Source organism: Megascapheus bottae, chromosome 8 (genome assembly GCF_031878675.1).
Source record: "Megascapheus bottae isolate mThoBot1 chromosome 8, mThoBot2.hap1, whole genome shotgun sequence".
In the NCBI taxonomy this organism is placed as follows: domain Eukaryota; kingdom Metazoa; phylum Chordata; class Mammalia; order Rodentia; family Geomyidae; genus Megascapheus; species Megascapheus bottae.
In genome coordinates, this window is record NC_143516.1 from 64,781,381 (window position 1) to 64,795,515 (window position 14,135).

Below are 14,135 nucleotides of genomic sequence, written 5' to 3' on the forward strand. Positions count from 1 at the left end.
TCTGTGGGAGGGAGAGAGCTAGGCTCCATCCCTAGGGTTTTGGTGCCATCTTCCCTGAAAGTGCAAACTATTCCTACGAGTAGTTGTGACTTTTCATTTAGATTGTTACTATGTAAACGTGAAATATATATTGTATATTAACGTTTTACCTTGCAACCCTGTTTTCTTGAAATTTCATTAGGTTCAGTGAACAGTATGCCATATTTACCACTTGAAAAATCCCTAGATGAGCAGGTGCCGGTGTCACATGCCCATAATCCTAGCTACCCAGGAGACTGAGATCTGAGGATTGTGGTTCAAAGGCAACCCAGGAAAAAAGGTCAGAGACCCTTATCTCCAATTAACCACAGGAAAACTTGAAGTGGTGCTGTGGCCCAAGGGATTAGGGTGGACAACTGAACTGAACTGATCAGGGACAACACCAGGCCCAGAGTTCAAGTCCCACGACTGACAAAGTAAAATTCATCAATGAAAAACTGAGGTGCTTTATATTCTCATACAGATGTTCCGTAATCGTACACATTATTCTGCAGTATGTTGCTGTACTTCTTTGGTGTATGATTTCCCAATACAGGATACCTGCTTTTGTTCTATTACTGTTATTAGCATTATTCATTTTCTCAAACTTGCAAGATTTTATTCTTGTCAGTCATAGGGCTTGAACTCTGGGCCTGGACACTATCCATAAGTTCTTCAGCTCAGTGCTCTCACACTACCACTTGAGTCAAAGAACCACTTCCGGATCGTCAGGTCTAATAATGTTTTAAGCTTTCTCAGTTTGTAGTTTTTTTTTCACCGTAGTGTACTATCATTATGGTTTATTAAAATACACATGAGAAAATTCATTGTTGCTGTTATGGAGAAATATTTAAGAATCACAAACGCAAAGAACTATTAAGGATATAAACTAACTCACCTGAGAAAATAAATTTTACCTTCAATCTAAATTATAAGAACTGCTTCATAAACCATAAAACTTCATCAGAAAAAATTAATAAGGTAATGGAAATTAATCTCACTAATCTCATTATTCTTCGTCTAAATATACAAAGAATTTTTTTTTATTAGTAATAAGCCCAGCAGGAGCCCCTGCTCTGGAAATCAGTGGACTTTGAGGTGTCTTAGAATTGGGGTGACCTCCCAGCCATCTCTGGCCTATGTGGCCTGCAGCTGAGCCATGGTATCAGGTCCTGTGAGGACGCCATGCGGCTGCCTATGTCTCTGTGCCACTTGTGCCAAGGCTTTGGGAAGTCATGGACGGAAGCTCATCATGTGCCTCAGTGTGGAGAGGAGAGGGCCCAGGCCCAGGAGAGGGCCCAGGCCCAGGCGCGGGCTGCCCCAGCCTGAAGGCTCCTGGGGGCGCTTGAGGTCGGGCGTCAGCAGCACAACATGTTCCCTGGCCAGGGTTCCCGCGGTCTTCAAGGTGCCCTTGGGCCAAACCTTTCTGCTCCCCTCTCAGCTCCATGTGCCCTGGGCCTGACGTGGGGGAAGTGACCTCCCCAGCAGCTAGGGTCTCGGGGTCTGCCTGTGTACCTGCCCTGCCACCCCGTGCCAGGTCCTGCAAGCCGCAGCAGCAGCTCCTGCAGCTCTCTCCTCCTCTCCATCTTCTTCTGGGCCAGCTGTGGACACACTAGCCAAAGCTCCTGTTCTTGGTAGACAGAACTCCACTGTCAGCTTTTGGGTGGGTACTTAAGAGTCTGAGACTTCTCTGCTCAGACTTCCATCCTTAGATCTCAGTTTCCTCAGTAGGTAGAACGACAGGCCTGAGCCATCACTTCCAGATTGTAAGATATTCCTTTTCTCCAAACTGCAATGCTTAAACATTCACTAGGACTGTGACCAAAGGCAGAGTTGATGACTGTGACTGATGACTAGTGAGCAGTTCCGAAGAACGTGGGACCTTCAGGGACATGGTGATGCCCATTTCAGGAGGCGAAGCTCACATGTCTCTCAAGGAGAGAGATCCCTGTGGGTCTAGGCAGTGTGTAGACTCTGTGTCGGTGCTATCCATAGATTTATGTATGAATTGCTGACTTACACTGTCGAGAATAAGAAGAGTCCTGGGAACTCTGTGTGCTCTTTCATAATTTATTATGTTAAGTCACTTTCTCTAAGGGATGTGCCGGCTGTGACACTTAACCTACTGTCCAAATAAAACAAATGACTAATTTCAATGGTTTTCAAATCTTGGAAAAGGTCAGGGTCATTTGTTTGACTGAGACTCCTAGCACTAATCTCGAAGAGGACTATTTACCTAGATTTAAAAATCACTTGGGATGATTGATGTGTGGGTTTGGCTCTGGTGTCTGAAAGGGGTATACTTACCATACCTTGAGTTAAGAAAAGTGATTTCAGATTCTCTTGTGTTATTTTTTCAATGAGGAGAAATGTGTATGACTTCTCTACCAGAAAGCTAAGGCAATGGCAAGTCTCAGTCTCTGCGTGTGATTCCTTGAGTCATTTTGCGGGTGTGGATCTTCACATATGTGCAGAAAGGTGACTGGCATTTGGGAAGGAGTCTGGAGTGAGCTCCTACTGCTCCAGCAGTAGGGCCTGGGCTCCATCTCTCAGTACTAATATGAGAAAAGTATACATACCAATGACCCAGACACTGAGCTAAGCAAAAATATGTGTAATTGCCTGTGTGTGTGCCCAAGACTCTGTGTGTGTGTGTGTGTGTGTGTGTCGGTGACTCCCACTAGAGGGGCTTAACTCAGGGCTTCATATTCTTGCTCAGGTTTTTTCCCTCGTGACTGGCACACTTCCACATGATGCATGCTTCTACAATCAGTAGAGAGTCTAAGCAGGGGTAGTGGGAAGGGATGGTGGAATGAAATGGAAGCAAGGGTGAAAATGCAGGCAGCACACATGTGATCAAGGCAGTGAGAATCAAGAACTGAGTCTGGGCAGGCACAGGGATGAGTCTAGGGCAGCAGAGAGGATGATGGAAGGGGTTAATCTGATCAGAGGAAACCTCAGAAAAAAACGTGAAAGCTATTCTTAATAGTTTTGAATTTTCATTTTTAAATTGTTACTGTCCAAGGTAAAATATATTTTGTACCTTAACCTTTTTTTTTCAACCATGTTTTTTTGAAATTTTAATATTTCACTAGATTCTATGACCTGTATGCCATATTAATCACTTGAAAAAGAAATAAATGAACCAGGCTCCAGTGGCTCACACCTGTAAACCTAGCTACTCCAGAGGCTGAGATCTGGGGATTTTAGCTCAAAGCAGTCCTGGGCACAAAAGCCATGAAACTATTATCTCCAATTAACCAGTTGGAAACAAAAATGACACTGTGGCTCATGTGATAAGAGTGCTAGCTGTGAGCTGAATAGCTCAGGAACACTGCCCAGGCCTAGAGTTCAAATCCCATGAACAACAACAAAATTAATGAATGAAAAATTGAGATGCTGGATATTGCATATTTTATTATGCAATACACTTCTGCACTTCCTTGGTATATATTTTCCCAATACAGAAGACCTCTGCTTATTCCAGTAATATTTATTTCGTGTCGACATTTTCAGACTTTCTTTTTTGTCATTTGTGGGGCTTGAACTCTGGGCCTATGGATTCTCCCTAAGCTCTTCTGCTCAGTGCTACCACTCTACCACTTGGGGCACAGAAACACTTCTGGATTGTCAGAACCTAATAACCTTTTACTCTTTCTCAGTTTGTACTAGTGTTTCACCTTAGTGTACTATCACTGTGGTATATTAAAATACACATAAGAGAATTCAGTGTTGCCATTATGGAGGGATATTTAAGAATCACAAATGCACCAGACTCTAAAATGTATATTAACTCACTTGCTAAAAAACTTTTACCTTAAGTCAAAATTAGGAGAATGATTCCAGAAATCAGTAAAACTCTATGTCAGGAAATACACTATCACTGATATGCTAAGGGAAAATTACCTCATCACGCTCAACTATCATTGCAAAGAATTTATTAGTAATAAGCCCAGCAGAAGCCCCTGCCCCTACAATCAGTGGACTTTGAGGTGTCTTAGAATCGGGGTGACCTCCCAGCAGTCTCTGGCAGGTGTGGCCTGCAGCTGAGCCATGGTATCAGGTCCTGTGAGGACGCCATGCGGCTGCCTAAGTCTCTGTGCCACTTGTGCCAAGGCTTTGGGAAGTCATGGACGGAAGCTCATCATGTGCCTCAGTGTGGAGAGGAGAGGGCCCAGGCCCAGGCGCGGGCTGCCCCAGCCTGAAGGCTCCTGGGGGCTCTCGAGGTCGGGCATCAGCAGCACAACATGTCCCGCGGGGGAGGCCTCTCCAGGACAAGGGTTCCCGCGGTCTTCAAGGTGCCCTTGGGCCAAGCATTTCTGCTCCTCCCTCAGCTCCATGTATCCTGGGCCCGACACAGGGGACAAGGCCTGGCCAGCAGCGGGGGTCTCGGGGTCTGCCTGTGTCCTGCCCTGGCACCCCGTGCCAGGTCCTGCAAGCCGCAGCAGCACCTCCTGCAGCTCTCTCCTCCTCTCCATCTTCTCCCGGGTCAGCTGGTGGACATACTGGGCTTTCTCGCGGTGCAGCTCCTCCAGGACTGCCATCTCTTCTGTACAGGTCGCAAGAGACGCCTCGATGGCGCCCATGTGCTCAGACAGCTGGCTGCACTGCAGCTGCAGGTCCCGTACTGGACTCTGGAAGTCCACGTTGTCGGGCAGGGCGTGGAGGAAGCAGATTGTCGGCTGATTGTTAGCCACCTTCAGGTCCAGCTTCCGGTCCCCAGACCCGCCATGGCTCCAGCTTCTGGGGAAGAGGGCCTGGTGCTCCAGTCTCGTCTGGCACTGGGCTGCCAGGTTGGCCAGGCAGCTGCAGCGGGCCTGCTCCTCCTGCAGCCGCTGGCTGAGCCTGTCTTTTGTGGATTCAGCGACTGCTAGCACCTTCAGGTAAAAATCCCTCAAGCTTTGAGGATTCTCTACATCCGTGGGGACAGTCAGGTCCCCTGGAGTTGCCTCCTCACTCATCTCCTCTTCCTTTCTCACTTCTCCACCTTCCTTAGGGAAGGCCAGGAAGCTGAGCAGGGCCTGTGGTTGCTCCTGCTGCTGCCTCCTTGCTTCCAGGCACTTCAGGGTGTCCTTTTGAGGCACCCTGTGGTCCCCCAACTTGCTGTGCCCCTGCCCTTGCTCCAGGTGCTCCAGCAGCCGGGTCTGCCTCAGCAGGTGCAGCTGCAGTGCCTCCTTCTCTGAGGTCAGCTGCTGATTGTAGGCCACGTGCTGAGCACAGGTGGCTCTGAGCTCCTGCAGCTGGGCCAGGCACTGGCCATGCAGCTCCTGCAGGTTCTCAGCTGCTTGGCTCCTGGTCGCAGCCACCTCTTTCCAGTCTTCTACCTCCTCCTGTCGCTGCTCCAGCTTCTGCTGCAGCTGTTCCTTCACCTGCTGCTCTGAGGTCAGGAGGCTGGCCAGGTCCTCCTTCTCAGAGCTCAGCCTGTGGAAAGCATCCTGCAGCTGGGTCAGCTGCTCTTGCAGCGCTGCGTTGTGCACACAGGTGCGTCTGATGTTCTGATCCCTTTCCTTGTCCTTCTTGTCCAGGATCCGCAGCCGTTCCTGCTGCTGCAGGGTCTGGAGTCTAAGGCTCTGGTTTTCCTGGACCTGGGTGTGAAGTTGGTGCTCCAGGATCTTTATGTCCTTCTGCATCTGGCAGGCCTGGGCCTGCAGCTGCTGCTCAGCCTGAGATGGTCCTGTGGGGGGCTGCGGCTCTGCCAGCTGCTTTGTCAGTTGGGCCAGGTTGGTCTCTAGCTGCAGCACCTGCCTCCCCGCTTGCTCTCTCTCCTCTCTCATTTGATTCATCTGCTCTGTGAGCTGCTGGACCTTGTCTTTCCACGTGGACCTCTCCACCCTCAGGTCCTCCTCAAAGGTGTCTCTCTCCAGCTTCAGTGTGCTCACCAGGCTTCTCAGATTGTCTCGTTGTCTTTTCAGCACTGCCCGCTCCCCCAGTGCTTGTTGAAATTTTCCAATTCGGTTCTTCATGTTGGTCTTCTGAGTCCAGAGCACTTTGATCTTCTCCTGCAACTCAGCGTTGGCTGCGTCCAAGTCATCGTAGCTTCGGGCCTTTTCCTGCAGCTGAAGCTTCACATTATTGAGGTCTTCCAGGAGCTGGAGTTTCTTCTTCTCAGTCCCATTCTGCATGGTGGTGAGTGCAGACACTGTCTTCTCTAGCTGTTGGCAGCGCTGCTGTGAAGCCTGCAGGTGTCTGGTGAGACCTTCATGCTCTCTTTCTCTCTCCTTGGCTACCTTTTCCATGTGGGCCAGGGCAGACTGCAAATCTCCTTCTTGGGAAACCAGCATTTGTAAGGAGAGCGTGTGGATTTCCAGCTCTGTTCTCAGTGCTTCTTGCTCATGTGCTGTCTTCTCCTTTTCCTTCTTTAGTTGTTGCACCTCACTGCACAGCTGTTGGATTGTTACCTTGCTGGAGTCCAGGGCAAGCAGCAGGTGTTGGTATCTTGTCTCCAGATCCCTGGTGGTATTGGGACCTGTGACACTCTTGACCTCGGCCGCTGTGACTGTGTCCAAAGGCAGGGGAGGCTCGGGGTCAGCCTGGAGTTTGGCTGTACCCTCAGTTGAGTCACAGTGTCCCGTGTTGTTTGTCTTGGGGCTACCTCCCTTTTTGTTTTTCTTCTTGTTCTTCACGTTTGCAGGTCCACTCGGACACTTCTTCTGCTGGTATTCTTGCAGGAGTTTCTTCCCTGCATCTATTTTTTTTCTCCTTGTTTGTTCAGACATCCCAGCACTGGGACGGGGAAGATGGGCGGGCCACATTCCCAGGCTCTCTAAGATCACCTCTCCTCTCCCAATCAGTAAGAACTATGTCTTTTTTCCTGCTATTTCTCCCAAATTACCTGAATTCTCTCACTCACCACTTAGCCACCTCTATCTTCCTCTACAGCTGTAGTGGTGTAATCCAACGGAGGGAATACCAGTGCCACTAGGCAACATGACATGTGGGCGTGGCTCCAATTCCTGCTTCCCATTGGTCAGAGAGAATTAGTAAGTAATCGGGGGTGTGGCCGGACACTTGTGATCCAGGTGGGATGGGTGGAGTCATAATGACAGGTGTTCTTGCACCCCCATGCCCATCTAACTCTGTCCGGTTTGGTTTGGGGGCAAGTGGGAACCTGCTTTAGGTGGATAGTCCCCAGTTTCAATGCACCTTTCCTGGGTCCCTCATAAAACTATGGCCACCAGAGTTTCTCCCTGTCTTTCCAGGCAGTGGCACTAAGAAAGAAGCTATCCAGTCCAATGTCTTCCTGTTGTCAGTTCTTGCTAAAGTAGCTCAAGTTTTCTAATCATGGTTGCTGACACTTGAATTCTGTTCATGGAATCTCTGAGGTTCCTGATGTTCTTCATATAACGTGCTCTTCTTTCCCAGAGGATCTGGAGGGGTCAGGGATATCCTACGTCCAGGGCTTGTCTCCATGAGTATTGATCTTGCTGCTCGCCTAGGCCATGCTTCCTAGATTGCCTTTTTTTTCACAGTTTGGCTGATGATTTCAGAGGAATCAGGACAGTCATGGGAGAAAGGAGAATATCTGAGAAGCGCATGCTGCTGCCCATGTGTATGTGAAATCCTCCCCAGCACAGAAAGAACAACTGGCACATGATTGAAACCACAGCTGCTGTCCAGCTGTCAATACGCAGCTTGGTTCTGGGAAGTCCTCTACCACTCTTTCTGATGGCTGCACAGAATTCCGTTGTGCATAAATACCACATCTTGTTGATCCACTCATGAACTGAGGGGCATCTTTGTTGGTTGCATATCTTTACTATGGTAAATAGTGCTGCAATGAACATTGTTGTGATATTGGATTTAGTTTGTCCTTGTTTCAGGACGATTCCGTAAATGCTGAGTAGTGGAATTGCTGGGACAGTGGGGAGTTCTATGTTTAGTGTTCTGAGGAACTGCCATACTGCTTTCCATAGTGGTTGAAGGAGTTTACATTCCCACCAACAGTGTAGTAGTGATCCCTCCTGGCCACATCCCCTCCAGCATCTGTTGTTGTTGGATTTCTTGATCATGGCCATTCTACTTGCGTGAGGTGGAATCTCAGAGTTGTTTTGAGTTGCATTTCTTCTATGGCCAGAGATGTCGAGCATTTCTTCATGTGTCTATAGGCCATTCTTATTTCTTCTTCAGGGAAGCCTCTCTTCAAGTCTTTGGCCCATCTTTTAATGGGATGGTGGTTTCATTGAAGATTAGTGTTGGAGTGATTCAATTTTTTGAGCTGTAGATATATTTTAGATGTGTTGCCTTGTGTGTTGTCTGGTTGTTGACATTCTTCTCCCACTCGGTGGGCTCTCTATTTATCTTTCTATCTATGTCCTTTGCCATCCAGAAACTCTGCAGTTTAATGCAATCCCCTTTATCCAAACTTTCTTTGATTTGTATAGTTCCTGGGTCTTCTACGAGAAAGTTTTGGCGTGTCCCAAGGAGACCTAGTGTATCTCCTGTTCTGTATTGTAAAGTTTTTAGGCTATCTGCTTTTACCACGAGGTCTTTGATCCATTTGGGGTTAATCCTGGTGAAGGGTGACATAGAAGGATCCAACTTTGGTTTTCTGCAGGTGCCTAATAAGTTCAGCCAGCCTCACTTTTTGCTCCCTTATCAACAATTGGGTGGCCACAATTCTGTGGGTTGATTTCTGGGGCTTCAGTCTTTTCCATTTTTCCTCGGGCCTGTTCTTGTGCCAGTACCACGCTATTTTGGTTACTATAGCTCTGTAATAGTTTAAATTCTGGTATTGAAATTCCTCCTGCCCTTGTTTTTCAATTATTGGACAATGTCAGGGTCATTTATTTGATTGAGACTCCTAGCACTACTCTAGGGGAGGACCATTAGCATAGATTTAAAATTGAGTTAGAATGATTGATGTGTGGGCATGGCTCTGGTGGTTTCAGATCCCGGGTTAAATACTTAAAATTGGAGTTTTGATTTTTGTGTGAAAGTTGTATACTTATTGTACATTTGGTAACAGTAAAATGATTTCAGAAGCTTTCTTGTTATTTTTTCAATGAGGAGAGATGTGTACGACTTATCTACCAGAAAGTCAGGCATTTACAAGTCTCAATGTCTTTGCTTATTGTTTCTTTGAGTGCTTTGCTGGTATCCTCCTTGATTTCTTTCTTTAGGCTTTTATAGTTTTCATTAAATAATTCATTTACATCCTTGGTTACGTTGATTTCTATATATTTTTATTGTTTCTTGCAAATGGGATCATTTCTTGATTCCTCCTTCTGTTTTTTTATTCTTGGTGTACGCGAAGACTACTGTCTTTTGAAGGTTGATTTTGTATTTTGCCACTTTGCCAAATTGGTTATTAGTTCTAAGAGTTTGGGAATGGAATTTATTGGGTCATTCAGGCATAGGATCATGTCATCTGTGAATATGGATAGTTTATTTTCTTCTTTTCCTATGGGGATCCCTTTGATGTCCTTCTCTTGCCTTATTACTCTGCCTACGTGTCCCAGCATTATATTGAAGAGAAGTATAGAGAGTGGGCTTCCCTGTCTTATTCCTGATTTTAAGGTAAATGGGTCATTTAGCTTAGGTCTGTCACATAGCTTTAATTATTTTAAAGAATGTACTACTTATTCCTGTGTTTTCTAGTGCTTTCAACATGAACGGATGCTGTATTTTTTGAAATCCTTCCTCAGCATCCAGAGAAATTACATATGATTCTTAACCTTACATCTATTATTATCATGTATTACATTAATTGGTTTGCAAATGTTAAAGCAGTTTTGCCTCTGTGGGATTACTCCTACTTGATCATAGGGTATAAGTTTTTTAAGATTCTTTGGCTAGTATTTTGTTGAGGAGGCTAGTGTCTGTGTTCATCAGAGAGAGTGGTCTGTAGTTTTCTTTTTTTGTTGGTCCCTTCCTTGATTTGTGGATGAATGTAATATTGGTTTCATAGAATGTGTTTGGGCTGGCTGGCTCACTTTGTTTGTATTTCTCGGAAGAGTCTCAAAAGTATGGGTCTTAACTCATCTTTAAAACTCATATAGAATCCTGCAGTGAAACCATCTGGGCCTGGGGTCTTTTTATTTGGCATGTTTCTGATTGCTTCCACTATCTCATTGTATGACATTGCTTTGTTCAGTTGATTTGTCTCTTCTTGGTTCAATGCAGGCAGCCTATGTCTATTTAAGAAATCATTTATTTCAATAAATTTTCCTGTTTCATTGAATATAAGCCCTGGAACTACTTATTGAGGATGGTCTGAATTTTTTGAATGTTGGTTGTGACGTTTCCTGTGGCATCTCTAATCTTGTTTATTTGAGTCTCCCCTCTCCTTTGTTGATTAATCTCGCCAGGAGTCTGTGGATTTTGTTGACTATTTCACAGAACCAGCTTTTTAAGATTTATTAATTTTATATATGGTAGGTCTTATTTCAATCTCAGAAATTTCTTTTAATTTTGCCCTTTCTGTTTCTCTAGTTGTTTAAGAGGTAACTTTTTCTTGCTCATCTCGGTGGTTTAATTGCTTCTTTAGGTTATTTACATGAATTTGTTCTGTCTTTTTGATATGGGCTCCTAGGGTGATAAATTTGGTCCTTAGGACTGCTTTTGCTGTGTCTCTTCTGTTGTGATGTACTTTTCATTGTCATTGCGTTGTAAGAAGCGTTCCATGCCTTATTTGCTTTATTCTGTAACCCAGGTATTATTCAGAAGGGGGTTATTCAACTTTTAAGAGTTTGAATGGGTTTTACACTGTACTATATTGTTTAGAACTAGTCTGATTTCCTGGTGATCAGATAGAATGCAGGGGATGATATCAGTTCTCTTGTATCTGCGTAGTTTCTTTGTGTGAACTATTATATGATCTGTTTTTGAGAATGTTCTGTGGGCTGGAGACAAAAATGTATAGTGTTTTGCCATTGGGCGCAAAACACTTTGTATGTCTGCTAAGCCCAGCTGGGCTATGGTGTCATTGAACTCAGAGGTGTCTTTGCTTATCTTTTGCTTGACTGATACGTCCTTTGGTGAGAGTGGTGTATTGAAATCTCCCACTATGACTGTGTTTGAGCTTGTCTTGTCCTGTAACTCTATAAGTGTTTGCTTGCCACACTTAGGTGCTCCCCTGTTGGGAGAATAAATGTTTATACCTGTAATATTCTGGTTATGAACTGGCCTGTTTACTAATATATGGTGGGCATCTTTATTTACTGATATTACTGAGAGGTTAATTTTGTCAGAGATTGAGATTGCTACTCTTGATTTTTTTGAATGGTGTGTTGAAATGAATCATTCTTTTCCATCCCTTCCCTTGGCATTTGTTCTGTCTTTGGCAGTGAACTGTGTTCCTTGGAGACAGAAAGTTGATGGATCTTGTTTCTGAACCCAATCTGCTGTTCTTCTTTTGATTGGATTGTTAATTCCGTTCACATTTAGGGTAATTATGGAGAAGTGGTTAGCATTCTTTGTTATTATTTACTCTTCCTTCTGTTTCTTTTTTCCCCCTTTTGTGCTAAGTGATCTATAGATGATAGCTTCTTGATGTGATTTCCTGCTGTTCTGCTCTTTTTTCTTGATTATTTAATATTTTTTGAAATGCTGGCTTAGTGTGAGTGTGCATTAATTCATATACTGTCCTTTGTTATGAGATTTTTTGTTTCTTTTTCAAATGTAAATGCTAATTTGACTGGATGTATCAGTCTGGGTTGGCACTTGTGGGTCTTCAGGGCTTGGATGATATTTTTTCCATGCTCTTCTTGCATTGAGGGTTTGCATGGAGAAGCCTGCAGTGATTCTAATTTTCTTCTCATTGTAGTATAGTTCTTTCTTTGTTTTGCAGCATTAAGGATCAGCTCCTTACTATTCAGGTCTAATGTATTTTTTAATAATATATTTTTATTGTAATTAATAGAAGGGTTACATTGTATTCGCCAGATAGAAGGTGCATTACTTAACAAATATTGCTACCCCTTCTCATGTTTTTGTCCCAATTTCCCATCCCCAACCCCCTCCCCTCATTTTGATTTACCCCCTTCCCTACCCTATTACAATAAACAAATAAACATGGCATTCAGTGTATCAGATAACAAGGTAAGAGACTGTAACAATATGAGATATAAGGTCTAAAATTTTTACTATGATGTGTGTGGCAGAGTTCCTTCTGAGGTCTTATTTATTAGATGTTGTATAGGCTTCTTTTATGTGGGTGAGATTTTCTCTTGTGAGACCGGGGAAGTTTTCTGCTCTAATCCTGGTGATTAAGTGTTGCATCCCCTTCGTTTATATTCCTGGAACTGCTTTTGAGTTCTCTTGTTATTTCTTTGGCCAGGTCTAATATCATCTCTTTGAGTGGTGTCTTGCCTCCCATCCCTTCTTGTATCATCTCTTTGCATGGTGTCTTCTCGCCCTCTTGTTTCCTTTTGGGGTTTGTGTGGGACCTTGGTTATTTATACATTTCGAGATTTGTCTCTGTGATTTCCTCATTGGGACTTCAGGGCTTGCCACCTACTGCGCTTAGTTTGGTATGTTGGTGGCCAGTAGGTGGCAGTCTTCATTTGGTTTGGGGCTTGTGGTTCTCTCTGGGGATAAGTGCATCTGCTTGGTTATCAGCCCAGATGAAATTGTTATTGTCTCCACAGTTGGCTTCGGGTAGCTGGGACAAGCTGTGGATGTGAACTTGTGGTATTTCTGGGTCAGGAGGATTGTATGGCTGCTTTCCAGCAGAGGCACACTGCCTTTGCTGACACATCTACTGATCCCCAGCAGTGGCTCACAGTTATGTGTATGAACCTGGGATTCAGCTAGATAGAGCAGGGGTTGGGACTTGTCCATCAGGTACTCAGAAGCAGTGCACCATTGGTTCTATTGCAGTGAGTGGGGCACACACCTGATTCTCGGTATGAGCAGGTAGCTGTTGTTGGCATGTCTCCTGCTCTGAACGGTGATTGGCACTTGATAGTTTTGCACATGCCTATGTCTCAGCTGGGTAGCACAGCGGTGGTTATCTTGCACACCTGATGACATACAGTAGGGCTCAGCTGTAGGTGCTCTCTCTTTGTTTGTATACCCTTATTCAGGGCATGTTCTCAGTTGCCAATAGGGAGCATGTTCTCAATTCCCAGTAGGAGTGAGTGAGCAGCTACCGCTGACATGCCCACTTATTCTCAGTGGAGACACATAGTTGTATCTTAGTTACATAGCACCGTTGTAGTGGGGTGGTGTGTCCTCCCAATTCTGGGTCTGAGCATGCAGCTTTTGCTGGTGTGCCCACAAGATCCAAAGGCTGCATGCAGTTGCACTCCTGGGTTTCAGCTAGCCAGCACAAATGGTACTAGTTTGGCTGCACAGTTTCCAGAGGCTGGGCCTGGCTGAGGACGTGTACTCTGGGGGTTTCCACAGTAGGGCAGAGCAGCTCCTTTCTGGTTCACAGAGTACAAGATCGGCCTTTGCTGGTCTGCCCTCCAGTTCCCCACAGTGGTTCGGCGTTGCTGTCCCTGCTCTTTCTGTTTTTCTTCAGTAGGGCAGAGCATACCCCTGATTTCCACTGGTGGCACAGGGCTTTTATTGGCTGTGTGTTTTTCTGTTTCTCATTCGCGTGACCACCCCCGGCTGGCTTGCCAAGGGCTCCCAGAGGTAGAGCGCCCTACCAGGTATTGGCTTACACGGGCAAACACACCTACCCCCACACCTGCTGTTGGGGTGCTGGGTGTTTCCGCCCATCCATCTCCAGTCTCAGTGGCCTGGGGGAGGGTGCTGTTGGGAGGAGCAGGACTCTGGGTTCCTTGTCTCCCCCAATGTTTGCCTATCCTTCTTGGGCAAGAGTGAGAGGTGTCTACGTTATGTTCTATAATTTGCCACCAGAACTACTCTCCTTAAGGGGTGGGGGAATCCTGGTGGGCTACTTGCTGATCTGGGGTCTGGCTGTGGGCTGTTCTGTGGTATTGAAGGCTCCTTCCTGATCAGTGTGTGCCTGGCACATGCTTTTGTGGCTCTGAGGCTCTGTGGCAAGGGATGGGGCATGGGTCTTGGAGTTTCTTATTATTTGAATGCATTGATTATGAGCTTTATCAGTTTTTCATTGCCAGTTTGTGTAGTTCCCTGGTGCTTCCTATATTTGTAGTTGCAAGTTTCTTAGGAGAGTTGCCTCCTTGGACTCCCCAGCCTTGGAC

At 45.6% G+C, this 14,135-nt stretch overlaps 1 protein-coding gene across 1 annotated transcript; it reads right to left on the reverse strand.

Annotated features, from left to right (window-relative positions):
- Positions 1-4,145: 4,145 nt before the first annotated feature.
- Positions 4,146-7,056, reverse strand: LOC150060055 (golgin subfamily A member 2-like). The gene is made up of 5 exons (XM_090337764.1): positions 6,951-7,056; positions 6,294-6,559; positions 5,682-6,185; positions 5,343-5,603; positions 4,146-5,228 (listed from the first exon to the last, which is right to left on the reverse strand). Exons 1-5 carry the CDS (start codon positions 7,054-7,056, stop codon positions 4,146-4,148), a joined length of 2,220 nt encoding a protein of 739 aa, XP_090193890.1.
- Positions 7,057-14,135: the final 7,079 nt, after the last annotated feature.